This window comes from Poeciliopsis prolifica, unplaced genomic scaffold, assembly GCF_027474105.1.
Source record: "Poeciliopsis prolifica strain line A6 unplaced genomic scaffold, Auburn_PproV2 SCAFFOLD092, whole genome shotgun sequence".
NCBI classification, from domain to species: Eukaryota; Metazoa; Chordata; class Actinopteri; order Cyprinodontiformes; family Poeciliidae; genus Poeciliopsis; species Poeciliopsis prolifica.
Window position 1 is genome coordinate 593,124 of NW_026562467.1, and position 17,207 is coordinate 610,330.

At 45.6% G+C, this 17,207-nt stretch overlaps 1 protein-coding gene across 1 annotated transcript in view; it reads right to left on the bottom strand.

The window, feature by feature from the left end:
• LOC129353523 (gamma-aminobutyric acid type B receptor subunit 1-like) overlaps positions 1 to 17,207 on the bottom strand; it is a 100,587-nt gene that overhangs the window by 77,378 nt on the left and 6,002 nt on the right. Inside the window, 4 exon segments of the mRNA XM_055022876.1 lie at positions 1,875 to 1,892; positions 3,642 to 3,827; positions 6,434 to 6,572; positions 7,537 to 7,601. Coding sequence (XP_054878851.1) covers positions 1,875 to 1,892; positions 3,642 to 3,827; positions 6,434 to 6,572; positions 7,537 to 7,601 — 408 coding nt within the window.

Consider the following 17,207-nt stretch of genomic DNA (forward strand, 5'->3'; position numbering starts at 1 on the left):
AGAACCCAGGCTTCTGAGCTGTGAAATATCTGCTGCTTTGTTAATATCTGTGGCTGTAGTGCCGCTTCAATGATCAGCAACAAACTAATAAGAATACAATTTCCATTAAAACTTTGAAATTCCAATTAAGAGAGGACATGAGGGAATTGATTTAACCAAACTGAAAATATTCCCCCACTAATAAGCAAATTATTTTTCATCTTCTCCGTAATATCAGAAGGATTTGTGGAGTAGTTGGGCGGAACAATTATGTCCCTCATGTAATGGGCTGGTTGGGATTTAGAGGAAACGCAAAGTGCTTTCTCAAATGATTTCCGAACTTCAGAGCTTGGGCTATAATCTCGTTTCCTTCAGCTGAAAAGGCTTTAATTGGAAAAGCTGTCAGAAGAAGCTTCTGTCTCTTCTCGCTTCTAAAAGATCACTGCTGCCCTCTAGTGGCCACAACACAGACCGCAGCCTCATGACGCACACTTTTTTTTGTTTGTTTAATAATTATCTGATTTAGGCAGATATGGGCTCCCAAAAAATGTAAAACAAGAGTGAAACAGTGCCAGGTTGAAAGGTCACTCCAGCACCGAGTACCTGGTCAGAAAATCTGATTCAATGTTTAGAAATGATGTCAGACTGACAAAAATGTAAAGTTATGTCCAAATTCTTTTAAAGACTAAAAGGAAAAAAAAGATACCATAATTACAAAATAACAGATTCAGGCAACACTTTCCCAAATTATTAAAAACAACCATGGAGCAAATAAACTACGTTGGCGCAGAATGAAAAACTTCTGAATGACGCAGCAGGTAAAAAAATAAATGAATTAAATTTACATTTAGAAAAACAAACATTTTGCACAAAGCAGCAGTCTGTCTGTGTCTCATGCAGTTTGTGTTTCTTCTTCATTCAGTGAAGTTATTCTCAAAGGATTCAGACGTTTTGCTCAAGAATAGATTAGAAATACTTTAGAAAAATATTACTCAAGAAAAACTAAACAGTACAATAAATTATTCCTAAATGTACATGTTTTCCAAAACATTAATGTAACAAGTTAATTAACTCTGAATTTAGATGAGATTGAAAGCAGCAGCTCTGTTAAAAGCAGGAACCTTTCTAGAGTTTCTGGAGGACCATTAAAACCGAGACACCGCGATAAGGAGGGGAGAAAAATGTAAAATTACATAACAAAAGTCTAAAATATGTAATTTTGACAATAGTTTCTTAAACACCAATACTTAAACTGAGCAGAAATGTAATTATTTTAATTTATTAAATTGTAAAGTTTTTTTATTTCAATTTTACTAGATTTTCTTTTGCAGGTCATGCCTCCCCCTGAAAGATCCCACCCTGGGCATATCACCATGTCAGAAACCCCCACTGCAGCCATTTTGCTATTTGATTGTCTTTAAACCTAATTTAGTTTGTTTTATGAGAGTTTGATCAGATTTGTCAGCTGAAATGTTGAGAAGATGATGAATTCAGTTAGTCGCTTCAATCAAACAGGAGATGAAACTTTAATAATAATAAATAATAATTATAATGTTTCAGAAACTGGGGGAAAATAAGATTCCAGTTAAAATCTTCTGAGAAGGGAAGAAAAAATCATTTCCCGGAAGAAATTTATTTATTTTTTCTTCATTAATTTACTGATGTTCTAATAACAAAAACATATTCAATTGTGTAAAATAAGTATATTCTAATTTAATAATAAAGAAAATAAGTCACATAAAAAATTTTACGTTGCATCTGGAGAAAAAGAGCTGATTATAAAGTTAAAGAAAAACTTTTCAGGGAAATTGCTTTTTTTCATATTTTATGATCAATTACATATATATTTAAAATACATTAGAAAATAATGTTTCAAAATAATGAAAGAGTCCTACCTGTGTAGTTTCTGTCATCTTGGGTGAGCAAACAGAAAAAGGAAAAAGTAGAAATGAATGACTCAGCATTAAAACAGCATGGACTCATCCGCTCCACTAGGGGGCAGCAGAGCTGATTCACGTGGAGCGGATCCACCGGGAGGCCAATTATTATGTAACTGCTTCACAATGTGTTCCAGAAAAGTGTAAAAAAAAAACAACTACCTTCAGTTACAGATGGAGGAAATTAAACGTCACAGTTTTGATCCTGAATCTGCATCTAAAATTAAACCTTAAAGCTTCATGAGAATCTAAACATTTGTGCCGGATGTTCAGTCCAGCTGTCCAGAACCCCTCAAAACCACCGTTCCCATGGCACCCTGACTGGTGCCAACATTTCCTACATGCTCCGCTCGCTTTCTGCCTGGAAATCCTCATTTATTGGCTCTCATCAGAATGAGACGTTCCGGAAGTGAATCAATCAATCAATCAATCAAATTTTATTTGTATAGCACATTTCAGCAGCAAGGCATTTCAAAGTGCTTTACATCATAAACACAAGAACACAAAGTCATGCAACATATAATGGACAATACATTGTTACATATTACATTTCAAAAACAGTTCTAAACAGGTGTGTTTTTAATTGATATTTAAAAGAAGTCAGGGTTTCTGCTGTTTTACAGGTTTCTGGAAGTTTGTTCCAAATTTTTGGTGCATAGATGCTGAAAGCTGCTTCTCCTCTCTTGGTTCTGGTTCTGGGGATGCAGAGCAGAACCAGAACCAGAACAACTTCCGGTCTTTATGGATTCATTCACTCCCAGGCCTTCCTCCTCTTCCTCCTCTTCCTCTCTCTGCCTGCCAGAGGATCGCGCTCTGATTGGTCGGACTATTTGTCTCCTGTCAGAGCAGGTGTTGCATTTGAGGCCTGATGTTGCAGTTGATGAATCTGGATTCAATTCTAATGTCTAATATGGTCACTAATATTACAACAAGGATTTATGAAATAATATGAAAAAATAATAAAGATTAAGAGAAAATAATTGACTTTAAATGTTTACTGCCATCAAGTTCATCTTTTATGCAGTGAAAAAAAACATTAAATTGATACCAAAGTTTGCAGCGCTGGTATTTTTTTAAATAGATTTTACAGTTCAATTCATTCAAATAGTTTTATTATTAAGTTATATCTAAAATTTTAATGTGTTAATATTTATTATTAATCTGAATTTTTTATTATAGTTTCATTCTTAACTTTCAGGATAAAAAAAATAAGTTTTGCAGTTTTGTTCTATGAAACTTAAAGAATATGTTTTATATTACATATTTGTATTATATATTTTGGAATCATTTGTGGATTTTATTCTTATTTAATGTCACAAAAGATAAATTAGCAACTATTTATTTTCTGACCTGTTTATTTGTTGCTGATTTTCTGCATTTATTTTATTTTAAAATTTTATTCTATTATTTTATTTACTCTAAATTCTCCAGAAATCAAATCTTTCTGGTTTAGTGTAAATAAAGTAATACAGAAAGCAGTGAGGCATGTCACAACTCCTTTTATTTTACCTCACACTCATTAAAAGTGGCTAACTGAACATTTTTTACAGTGTTGTTTATGAATTAGTTTGGAGCTGTGGTGCCGTGGTTAGCTTTTGATTGGTGCGTTCACAAAAGGAAAAAAATCTGAATTTTGAGTTTTAAATCTGCTATCAGGATGTTATCAAACAGCTGCTGCTTTCCACACACACACACACACACACCCACACACACACACTCACTCACAGAGGCAGGTGGGTTTGGGGGCGTCCCATTTGCCCAGCTTGGTGCAGTGGCTGATGTTTCTGCCCTCCAGGATGAAGCCGGAGTTGCAGCTGTAGTGGAGGACCGTTCCCTCCGCCGGGGGCCCCGGGGGCCGCGCCGTCACCCTGCCGTTCTCCAGGGACGTCCAAACCTTGGGGCACTGCAGCACTGAGGGGGAGCAGAGCAGAAGGCCGGAGGTAAAACTTACAAGATGTTTCCTCTGATCAGTTCCTTTCCAAAGAAGAGAAAACACAAAATGTTTCTTATGCTGCAAATCATTTCTCAGATAATTGTCCAGAACGATGCCTGTTAACCATGGCAACCTAATATGGACGGTGGACAGACAGTGCTGGCTGTTGGAGAGGCTCTGCCTCTGATTGGAGACTCAAACACTCTGCAGGTAAACGCTGAATATAAATGAGCAAACAGGAAAATCCATCTATTAGTTCAGACCGTTTCCTCCAAACAGGTTTGGGCTCCTGTCAGCTTCACAAACGGGATAAAAGCCAAAACTCAGACACAAACCGAGGAAGACGACAAAATTAGCAGGAGGGAGAAAGAAATCAGCGGCGCTCGGCTGCTCTGGTCTGACTGCCTGACAGAGAGGAGGAAAATAATTCAGTTTAGCTGTCGGGTTCGCTCCAACAAAGTGTGTGAGCACACTGCAGCCTGCGCTCTTACATAAGCAGACAAAACAAAAATCCTGTTTCACTAGAGCTCTGAGAGCCAAACTCCTCCAGAGAGAAGATCCAGAACCGAGGAGGAGCTGGACGAATCCAGAACCTTCTGATGATTCTTCAAGTTTCTCTCCTTCACAAATCCTCAGAACTAAAAATGAAACCTTGAGCATGATACTGCACGATGCTGCTGCATGTTGAGACACGATGCTGCTGCATGTTGAGACACGATGCTGCTGCATGTTGAGACACGATGCTGCTGCATGTTGAGACACGATGCTGCTGCATGTTGAGACACGATGCTGCTGCATGTTGAGACACGATGACTGAAACTCATCAGTGAAACTTTGGTAAAATGTGTAAATATCCATCTGATCATCAGGACTTCAGCCTCCAGTGATGCTGGTTTCTGTCCAAACCTCAGCAGGAACTCAACACTTCCCCAAGGGTTTTCACAGTAAAGGTGTTGCAGGTTTCCCTATATAGGTTGGTGAAAAACCCGAACAGAACCGAGCAGAACTGCCTGAACAGAACCAGGATAAAATCCTGAGTGGATCTGAATGATCACATCTTCTAGTTCTATTATTTTATCGTTTTATCGTTTATTGAGCTCCAGCTGTCAGACTAAATGTTTCCATTCACAGAGTTTTATTTGGAAAGTCCTCTGTTTTTCAGATCAGATTTAATTCAGTATGGTTTCATAAACTCAGCATATTCTGCAGCTGCAGAATAAAACCCTGAACCCTGCAGACTAGCTTCCACAAACAGCAAACTGTGACGCAGCCATCTTTATTTCAGTGCGTTAGAGCTGATGGGGGAGCTGACCCATCTAAGGACAGACCTCCAGGGCCGTACCAGACCCCTTAAAGAGACAGTGACCTGTTTTCAAGATATTAATGTATCATGTTAAATTTCTGTTTGATTTATGCAGCATTTTTTAACTGAAGTTGCTAAAAGTTACTTGGCTGTGGTATAAAATGCCATGTGACACCGGCCCTTCAAGGGTTAAATTCAGAAAGATGAAAATCCTGGATTTTATTTTCTGAAGTGAGGTTTTACTTTTGTGCCATGAACCTGGCGCTGAAGGAGAAACGCAGGAAAAGTTTCCGTGTCATTTGGGAGCCTATGTGACTCAGATCCGGATTCTGCTCTGGGCGGTGATGTGAGCCTCCTGCTGGGCTCCTGAAGTCTCTCTGGTCTCTCTGAGCTCCAGCCAGCAGCCTGCAGCTATTCCTGGACGGGAATCGTACCTGCTCGGCTTCAGACCGAGTCCAAACCGGCTGCTGGGCGCCAGGACGCACCTGGAGGAAAAACTCTCAGCAGTGAAGCGTCACGTTCGTCTAAATAAAAGCTGATTTCAGCGGGGCCAGAAATCTGAACGATCTATCTATATCTATCTATCTATCTATCTATCTCTATCTATCTATCTATCTATCTATCTATCTATCTATCTATCTATCTATCTATCTATCTATCTATCTATCTATCTATCTATCTATCTATCTATCTATCTATCTATCTATCTATCTATCTATCTATCTATCTATCTATCTATCTATCTATCTATCTATCTATCTATCTATCTATCTATCTATCTATCTATCTATCTATCTATCTGACATGTTTGATGATGTTTTTAAATTTTGAAAAAAGAATAAAAAACAAAATCTGATCACTGAAATCTGGCAAAAAAAACCTTTAATCTTCTGCCAGCAGCAGAATCAGTTATTTATGTTTAAAGTAATGAAGAGATTCTCCTGAGAAACAACATGGCCGCTGTTCAGCACGGTGGAGGACCCGTGATGCTGCACAAACACAAAATTCTGCCAAGTGCTTCTGTCCAGTTTCTGCTGCAAATATTTATTACACTTGAAATAAGACAAAACTTCCTGGTAACTTTTCATCCAGATAGGAGCTGAGAATAATAGACTTAGATTCCTTTATTGTACATCTAATCCACTAATGTTTGGATTCTGTGTTTTTGTGGGCGGAGGATTGTCTGGTGGTTCTGAGCAGAGATAACTGGACCCACTGAAACCTACAGCAGCTGATGGCTCCAGATTCAAGATTTAAACCTTGAAGAAATGATGAACTCACAGCATACGCTGAGCTGCGTCATGTCCGTCCACTTGCCGTTGGGCAAACACTTCCTGACCTTTGGCCCCGAGATCTGCCGGTTTTCTCTGCAGATGTACTCGATCTCATAATCCACAGGCAGAATCTGAATGCTGCGGATCTGAGAGGAAACGCAGAGTTAGAGAGATTTGTCTCTGGATTACATCCTCACATTTACTGCAACATAACAGGCATAAAAACTTCTAAATATTTCTAAACGTGTTAATCTGTGTTTACAGATCTGAATCCAGACCTGCAGCCGTCTGACCCTGGATGCTTAAACAGCTTTAAACAGCTGTGCAGAAAAGCTGATTCAGGTAAAACTCATCCACAAACCTGGAGACTGAAACACGTTTTACCACAGAAACAACCTCAGCATGTCGTATTAACGAGACTTTTAATAAAATTATTTACATGGAACTAAATCACAACGACAAGGAGAGGAGCTTAAATACTGGGAGGCTGGTGGTGGGAACACTGGACCGGCTGATGGGCGAAAGGGCAGAGCCGGACAGAGGGGAGGGGGCGGGGGGCGGAGGGGGGTATTTACAAGCAAAAATACAAACCCTGAGGAATAAGTGGACCTACTGAAATGAAACCTTGTAAGATGAGCAAGAAGGGCTGAATTTCAGCATAACTGATTAAACTAGAGAGGAACAAACTAAACCCAAGTCGAGTTTCTGGTTCAAATATCTCAATACAACAAAAGTGACTCACACTGAGATAAAGAGCTTGTTTTAAGTCGATATTGTTTTAATATTTAAAAATACAAATAATCGTTGCCCTGCAGATTAACTTCAGCAAGATATTTTCCCATATCATGATGATTATGATCCTGTATTTCATAAGTTAGATACTTTATATGTGCTGAGATATTTGCACCAGTAACTAGACAGAAGTTCTTGTGTTCTTGCAGTTTGGCTCTTCCAGGACCCAGAACGTCGGGTTCTGCTCAGTGTGATTGGGTCGCAGCAGCTCTAACTGCTGCAGCAGCTGCTGCAGCAGGTCTCCAGTAATCAGATTACCTCTGCAGAAATCAGAAATCACATAATTCATGTCACATAGTAACTGCTGTCCTTTTGTACCTGCTCCTGCGTCAGGCCTCGGTAACGGATCCCTCCGTCCCGCGGAGGCCGGATGATGGCACAGCCTGCATGAGGGACAGGAGGAGACAGCATGAGGAACAGGAAGACACAGCATGAGGAACAGGAAGAGACAGCATGAGGGACAGAAGGAGACAGCATGAGGGACAGGAAGACAGCATGAGGGACAGGAAGAGACAGCATGAGGAACAGGAAGAGTCAGCATGAGGAACAGGAAGAGACAGCATGAGGAACAGGAAGAGACAGCATGAGGAACAGGAAGAGTCAGCATGAGGAACAGGAAGAGACAGCATGAGGGACAGGAAGAGACAGCATGAGGGACAGGAAGAGACAGCATGAGGAACAGGAAGAGACAGCATGAGGAACAGGAAGAGACAGCATGAGGAACAGGAAGAGACAGCATGAGGAACAGGAAGAGACAGCATGAGGAACAGGAAGAGTCAGCATGAGGAACAGGAAGAGACAGCATGAGGAACAGGAAGAGACAGCATGAGGAACAGGAAGAGTCAGCATGAGGAACAGGAAGACACAGCATGAGGAACAGGAAGAGACAGCATGAGGGACAGGAAGACACAGCATGAGGAACAGGAAGAGACAGCATGAGGGACAGGAAGAGACAGCATGAGGAACAGGAAGAGACAGCATGAGGGACAGTAAGAGACAGCATGAGGGACAGGAAGAGTCAGCATGAGGAACAGGAAGAGACAGCATGAGGGACAGGAAGAGACAGCATGAGGGACAGTAAGAGACAGGATGAGGAACAGGAAGAGTCAGCATGAGGAACAGGAAGAGTCAGCATGAGGAACAGGAAGAGACAGCCTGAGGGACAGGAAGAGACAGCATGAGGAACAGGAAGAGACAGCATGAGGAACAGGAAGAGACAGCATGAGGGACAGAAAGAGACAGCATGAGGGACAGGAAGAGACAGCATGAGGAACAGGAAGAGACAGCATGAAGGACAGGAAGAGACAGCATGAGGAACAGGAAGAGACAGCATGAGGAACAGGAAGAGACAGCATGAGGAACAGGAAGAGTCAGCATGAGGAACAGGAAAAGTCAGCATGAGGAACAGGAAGAGACAGCATGAGGGACAGGAAGAGACAGCATGAGGAACAGGAAGAGACAGCATGAGGAACAGGAAGAGACAGCATGAGGAACAGGAAGAGACAGCATGAGGGACAGGAAGAGACAGCAGGAGGGACAGGAAGAGACAGCATGAGGAACAGGAAGAGACAGCATGAGGAACAGGAAGAGACAGCATGAGGGACAGGAAGAGACAGCATGAGGGACAGTAAGAGACAGGATGAGGAACAGGAAGAGTCAGCATGAGGAACAGGAAGAGACAGCATGAGGAACAGGAAGAGTCAGCATGAGGAACAGGAAGAGACAGCATGAGTGACAGGAAGAGACAGCATGAGGAACAGGAAGAGACAGCATGAGGGACAGGAAGAGACAGCATGAGGAACAGTAAGAGACAGCATGAGGAACAGGAAGAGACAGCATGAGGGACAGGAAGAGACAGCATGAGGAACAGGAAGAGACAGCATGAAGGACAGGAAGAGACAGCATGAGGAACAGGAAGACACAGCATGAGGAACAGGAAGAGACAGCATGAGGAACAGGAAGAGACAGCATGAGGGACAGGAAGAGACAGCATGAGGGACAGGAGGACAGCATGAGAAACAGGAAGACACAGCATGAGGAACAGGAAGACACAGCATGAGGAACAGGAAGACACAGCATGAGGAACAGGAAGACACAGCATGAGGAACAGGAAGAGACAGCATGAGGGACAGGAAGAGACAGCATGAGGAACAGGAAGAGTCAGCATGAGGAACAGGAAGAGACAGCATGAGGAACAGGAAGAGACAGCATGAGGGACAGTAAGAGACAGGATGAGGAACAGGAAGAGACAGCATGAGGGACAGGAAGAGTCAGCATGAGGAACAGGAAGAGACAGCATGAGGAACAGGAAGACACAGCATGAGGAACAGGAAGAGACAGCATGAGGAACAGGAAGAGACAGCATGAGGGACAGGAAGAGTCAGCATGAGGAACAGGAAGAGACAGCATGAGGAACAGGAAGAGACAGCATGAGAAACAGGAAGAGACAGCATGAGGGACAGGAAGAGACAGCATGAGGAACAGGAAGAGACAGCATGAGGGACAGGAAGAGACAGCATGAGGAACAGGAAGAGACAGCATGAGGAACAGTAAGAGACAGCATGAAGAACAGGAAGAGACAGCATGAGGGACAGGAAGAGACAGCATGAGGAACAGGAAGAGACAGCATGAGGGACAGGAAGAGACAGCATGAGGAACAGGAAGAGACAGCATGAGGGACAGGAAGAGACAGCATGAGGAACAGGAAGAGACAGCATGAGGAACAGGAAGAGACAGCATGAGGAACAGGAAGAGACAGCATGAGGAACAGGAAGACACAGCATGAGGAACAGGAAGAGACAGCATGAGGAACAGGAAGAGACAGCATGAGGGACAGGAAGAGACAGCATGAGGAACAGGAAGAGACAGCATGAGGGACAGGAAGAGACAGCATGAGGAACAGGAAGAGACAGCATGAGGGACAGGAAGAGACAGCATGAGGAACAGGAAGAGACAGCATCAGGAACAGGAAGAGACAGCATGAGGAACAGTAAGAGACAGCATGAGGAACAGGAAGAGTCAGCATGAGGAACAGGAAGAGACAGCATGAGGAACAGGAAGAGACAGCATGAGGAACAGGAAGAGACAGCATGAGGAACAGGAAGAGACAGCATGAGGGACAGGAAGAGACAGCATGAGGAACAGGAAGAGACAGCAGGAGGGACAGGAAGAGACAGCATGAGGAACAGGAAGAGACAGCATGAGGGACAGGAAGAGACAGCATGAGGAACAGGAAGAGACAGCATGAGAAACAGGAAGAGACAGCATGAGAACAGGAAGAGACAGCATGAGGGGCAGGAAGAGACAGCATGAGGAACAGGAAGAGACAGCATGAGGAACAGGAAGAGTCAGCATGAGGAACAGGAAGAGTCAGCATGAGGAACAGGAAGAGACAGCATGAGGGACAGGAAGAGACAGCATGAGGGACAGGAAGAGACAGCATGAGGGACAGGAAGAGACAGCATGAGGGACAGGAGAGACAGCATGAGGAACAGGAAGAGACAGCATGAGGAACAGGAAGAGACAGCATGAGGAACAGGAAGAGACAGCATGAGGAACAGTAAGAGACAGCATGAGGAACAGGAAGAGACAGCATGAGGAACAGTAAGAGACAGCATGAGGAACAGGAAGAGACAGCATGAGGAACAGTAAGAGACAGCATGAAGAACAGGAAGAGACAGCATGAGGGACAGGAAGACACAGCATGAGGAACAGGAAGAGACAGCATGAGGGACAGGAAGAGACAGCATGAGGAACAGGAAGAGTCAGCATGAGGAACAGGAAGAGACAGCATGAGGAACAGGAAGAGACAGCATGAGGGACAGTAAGAGACAGGATGAGGAACAGGAAGAGACAGCATGAGGGACAGGAAGAGTCAGCATGAGGAACAGGAAGAGACAGCATGAGGAACAGGAAGACACAGCATGAGGAACAGGAAGAGACAGCATGAGGAACAGGAAGAGACAGCATGAGGGACAGGAAGAGTCAGCATGAGGAACAGGAAGAGACAGCATGAGAAACAGGAAGAGACAGCATGAGGGACAGGAAGAGACAGCATGAGGAACAGGAAAGACAGCATGAGGGACAGGAAGAGACAGCATGAGGAACAGGAAGAGACAGCATGAGGAACAGTAAGAGACAGCATGAAGAACAGGAAGAGACAGCATGAGGGACAGGAAGAGACAGCATGAGGAACAGGAAGAGACAGCATGAGGGACAGGAAGAGACAGCATGAGGAACAGGAAGAGACAGCATGAGGAACAGGAAGAGACAGCATCAGGAACAGGAAGAGACAGCATGAGGAACAGTAAGACAGCATGAGGAACAGGAAGAGTCAGCATGAGGAACAGGAAGAGACAGCATGAGGAACAGGAAGAGACAGCATGAGGAACAGGAAGAGTCAGCATGAGAAACAGGAAGAGACAGCATGAGAAACAGGAAGAGACAGCATGAGGGACAGGAAGAGACAGCATGAGGAACAGGAAGAGACAGCATGAGGAACAGGAAGAGACAGCATGAGGAACAGGAAGAGTCAGCATGAGGAACAGGAAGAGTCAGCATGAGGAACAGGAAGAGACAGCATGAGGGACAGGAAGAGACAGCATGAGGAACAGGAAGAGACAGCATGAGGAACAGGAAGAGACAGCATGAGGAACAGGAAGACACAGCATGAGGAACAGGAAGACACAGCATGAGGAACAGGAAGAGACAGCATGAGGGACAGGAAGAGACAGCATGAGGAACAGGAAGAGTCAGCATGAGGAACAGGAAGAGACAGCATGAGGAACAGGAAGAGACAGCATGAGGGACAGTAAGAGACAGGATGAGGAACAGGAAGAGACAGCATGAGGGACAGGAAGAGTCAGCATGAGGAACAGGAAGAGACAGCATGAGGAACAGGAAGACACAGCATGAGGAACAGGAAGAGACAGCATGAGGAACAGGAAGAGACAGCATGAGGGACAGGAAGAGTCAGCATGAGGAACAGGAAGAGACAGCATGAGGAACAGGAAGAGACAGCATGAGAAACAGGAAGAGACAGCATGAGGGACAGGAAGAGACAGCATGAGGAACAGGAAGAGACAGCATGAGGGACAGGAAGAGACAGCATGAGGAACAGGAAGAGACAGCATGAGGAACAGTAAGAGACAGCATGAAGAACAGGAAGAGACAGCATGAGGGACAGGAAGAGACAGCATGAGGAACAGGAAGAGACAGCATGAGGGACAGGAAGAGACAGCATGAGGAACAGGAAGAGACAGCATGAGGGACAGGAAGAGACAGCATGAGGAACAGGAAGAGACAGCATGAGGAACAGGAAGAGACAGCATGAGGAACAGGAAGAGACAGCATGAGGAACAGTAAGAGACAGCATGAGGAACAGGAAGACACAGCATGAGGAACAGGAAGAGACAGCATGAGGAACAGGAAGAGACAGCATGAGGGACAGGAAGAGACAGCATGAGGAACAGGAAGAGACAGCATGAGGGACAGGAAGAGACAGCATGAGGAACAGGAAGAGACAGCATGAGGGACAGGAAGAGACAGCATGAGGAACAGGAAGAGACAGCATCAGGAACAGGAAGAGACAGCATGAGGAACAGTAAGAGACAGCATGAGGAACAGGAAGAGTCAGCATGAGGAACAGGAAGAGACAGCATGAGGAACAGGAAGAGACAGCATGAGGAACAGGAAGAGACAGCATGAGGAACAGGAAGAGACAGCATGAGGGACAGGAAGAGACAGCATGAGGAACAGGAAGAGACAGCAGGAGGGACAGGAAGAGACAGCATGAGGAACAGGAAGAGACAGCATGAGGGACAGGAAGAGACAGCATGAGGAACAGGAAGAGACAGCATGAGAAACAGGAAGAGACAGCATGAGAAACAGGAAGAGACAGCATGAGGGGCAGGAAGAGACAGCATGAGGAACAGGAAGAGACAGCATGAGGAACAGGAAGAGTCAGCATGAGGAACAGGAAGAGTCAGCATGAGGAACAGGAAGAGACAGCATGAGGGACAGGAAGAGACAGCATGAGGGACAGGAAGAGACAGCATGAGGGACAGGAAGAGACAGCATGAGGGACAGGAAGAGACAGCATGAGGAACAGGAAGAGACAGCATGAGGAACAGGAAGAGACAGCATGAGGAACAGGAAGAGACAGCATGAGGAACAGTAAGAGACAGCATGAAGAACAGGAAGAGACAGCATGAGGAACAGTAAGAGACAGCATGAAGAACAGGAAGAGACAGCATGAGGAACAGGAAGAGACAGCATGAAGAACAGGAAGAGACAGCATGAGGGACAGGAAGACACAGCATGAGGAACAGGAAGAGACAGCATGAGGGACAGGAAGAGACAGCATGAGGAACAGGAAGAGTCAGCATGAGGAACAGGAAGAGACAGCATGAGGAACAGGAAGAGACAGCATGAGGGACAGTAAGAGACAGGATGAGGAACAGGAAGAGACAGCATGAGGGACAGGAAGAGTCAGCATGAGGAACAGGAAGAGACAGCATGAGGAACAGGAAGACACAGCATGAGGAACAGGAAGAGACAGCATGAGGAACAGGAAGAGACAGCATGAGGGACAGGAAGAGTCAGCATGAGGAACAGGAAGAGACAGCATGAGAAACAGGAAGACAGCATGAGGGACAGGAAGAGACAGCATGAGGAACAGGAAGAGACAGCATGAGGGACAGGAAGAGACAGCATGAGGAACAGGAAGAGACAGCATGAGGAACAGTAAGAGACAGCATGAAGAACAGGAAGAGACAGCATGAGGGACAGGAAGAGACAGCATGAGGAACAGGAAGAGACAGCATGAGGGACAGGAAGAGACAGCATGAGGAACAGGAAGAGACAGCATGAGGAACAGGAAGAGACAGCATCAGGAACAGGAAGAGACAGCATGAGGAACAGTAAGAGACAGCATGAGGAACAGGAAGAGTCAGCATGAGGAACAGGAAGAGACAGCATGAGGAACAGGAAGAGACAGCATGAGGAACAGGAAGAGTCAGCATGAGAAACAGGAAGAGACAGCATGAGAAACAGGAAGAGACAGCATGAGGGGCAGGAAGAGACAGCATGAGGAACAGGAAGAGACAGCATGAGGAAGGAAGAGACAGCATGAGAACAGGAAGAGTCAGCATGAGGAACAGGAAAAGTCAGCATGAGGAACAGGAAGAGACAGCATGAGGGACAGGAAGAGACAGCATGAGGAACAGGAAGAGACAGCATGAGGAACAGGAAGAGACAGCATGAGGAACAGGAAGAGACAGCATGAGGGACAGGAAGAGACAGCAGGAGGGACAGGAAGAGACAGCATGAGGAACAGGAAGAGACAGCATGAGGAACAGGAAGAGACAGCATGAGGGACAGGAAGAGACAGCATGAGGGACAGTAAGAGACAGGATGAGGAACAGGAAGAGTCAGCATGAGGAACAGGAAGAGACAGCATGAGGAACAGGAAGAGTCAGCATGAGGAACAGGAAGAGACAGCCTGAGGGACAGGAAGAGACAGCATGAGGAACAGGAAGAGACAGCATGAGGGACAGGAAGAGACAGCATGAGGAACAGTAAGAGACAGCATGAGGAACAGGAAGAGACAGCATGAGGGACAGGAAGAGACAGCATGAGGAACAGGAAGAGACAGCATGAAGGACAGGAAGAGACAGCATGAGGAACAGGAAGACACAGCATGAGGAACAGGAAGAGACAGCATGAGGAACAGGAAGAGACAGCATGAGGGACAGGAAGAGACAGCATGAGGGACAGGAGGACAGCATGAGAAACAGGAAGACACAGCATGAGGAACAGGAAGACACAGCATGAGGAACAGGAAGACACAGCATGAGGAACAGGAAGACACAGCATGAGGAACAGGAAGAGACAGCATGAGGACAGGAAGAGACAGCATGAGGAACAGGAAGAGTCAGCATGAGGAACAGGAAGAGACAGCATGAGGAACAGGAAGAGACAGCATGAGGGACAGTAAGAGACAGGATGAGGAACAGGAAGAGACAGCATGAGGGACAGGAAGAGTCAGCATGAGGAACAGGAAGAGACAGCATGAGGAACAGGAAGACACAGCATGAGGAACAGGAAGAGACAGCATGAGGAACAGGAAGAGACAGCATGAGGGACAGGAAGAGTCAGCATGAGGAACAGGAAGAGACAGCATGAGGAACAGGAAGAGACAGCATGAGAAACAGGAAGAGACAGCATGAGGGACAGGAAGAGACAGCATGAGGAACAGGAAGAGACAGCATGAGGGACAGGAAGAGACAGCATGAGGAACAGTAAGAGACAGCATGAAGAACAGGAAGAGACAGCATGAGGGACAGGAAGAGACAGCATGAGGAACAGGAAGAGACAGCATGAGGGACAGGAAGAGACAGCATGAGGAACAGGAAGACAGCATGAGGGACAGGAAGAGACAGCATGAGGAACAGGAAGAGACCATGAGGAACAGGAAGAGACAGCATGAGGAACAGGAAGAGACAGCATGAGGAACAGTAAGAGACAGCATGAGGAACAGGAAGACACAGCATGAGGAACAGGAAGAGACAGCATGAGGAACAGGAAGAGACAGCATGAGGGACAGGAAGAGACAGCATGAGGAACAGGAAGAGACAGCATGAGGGACAGGAAGAGACAGCATGAGGAACAGGAAGAGACAGCATGAGGGACAGGAAGAGACAGCATGAGGAACAGGAAGAGACAGCATCAGGAACAGGAAGAGACAGCATGAGGAACAGTAAGAGACAGCATGAGGAACAGGAAGAGTCAGCATGAGGAACAGGAAGAGACAGCATGAGGAACAGGAAGAGACAGCATGAGGAACAGGAAGAGACAGCATGAGGAACAGGAAGAGACAGCATGAGGGACAGGAAGAGACAGCATGAGGAACAGGAAGAGACAGCAGGAGGGACAGGAAGAGACAGCATGAGGAACAGGAAGAGACAGCATGAGGGACAGGAAGAGACAGCATGAGGAACAGGAAGAGACAGCATGAGAAACAGGAAGAGACAGCATGAGAAACAGGAAGAGACAGCATGAGGGGCAGGAAGAGACAGCATGAGGAACAGGAAGAGACAGCATGAGGAACAGGAAGAGTCAGCATGAGGAACAGGAAGAGTCAGCATGAGGAACAGGAAGAGACAGCATGAGGGACAGGAAGAGACAGCATGAGGGACAGGAAGAGACAGCATGAGGGACAGGAAGAGACAGCATGAGGGACAGGAAGAGACAGCATGAGGAACAGGAAGAGACAGCATGAGGAACAGGAAGAGACAGCATGAGGAACAGTAAGAGACAGCATGAAGAACAGGAAGAGACAGCATGAGGAACAGTAAGAGACAGCATGAAGAACAGGAAGAGACAGCATGAAGAACAGAAAGAGACAGCATGAAGAACAGGAAGAGACAGCATGAGGACAGGAAGAGACAGCATGAGGAACAGGAAGAGACAGCATGAGGGACAGGAAGAGACAGCATGAGGAACAGGAAGAGACAGCATGAGGAACAGGAAGAGACAGCATGAGGAACAGGAAGAGTCAGCATGAGGAACAGGAAGAGACAGCATCAGGAACAGGAAGAGACAGCATGAGGAACAGGAAGAGACAGCATGAGGAACAGGAAGAGACAGCATGAGGAACAGGAAGAGACAGCATGAGGGACAGGAAGAGACAGCATGAGGGACAGGAAGAGACAGCATGAGGAACAGGAAGAGACAGCATGAGGAACAGGAAGAGACAGCATGAGGGACAGGAAGAGACAGCATGAGGGACAGTAAGAGACAGGATGAGGAACAGGAAGAGTCAGCATGAGGAACAGGAAGAGACAGCATGAGGAACAGGAAGAGTCAGCATGAGGAACAGGAAGAGACAGCCTGAGGGACAGGAAGAGACAGCATGAGGAACAGGAAGAGACAGCATGAGGGACAGGAAGAGACAGCATGAGGAACAGGAAGAGACAGCATGAGGAACA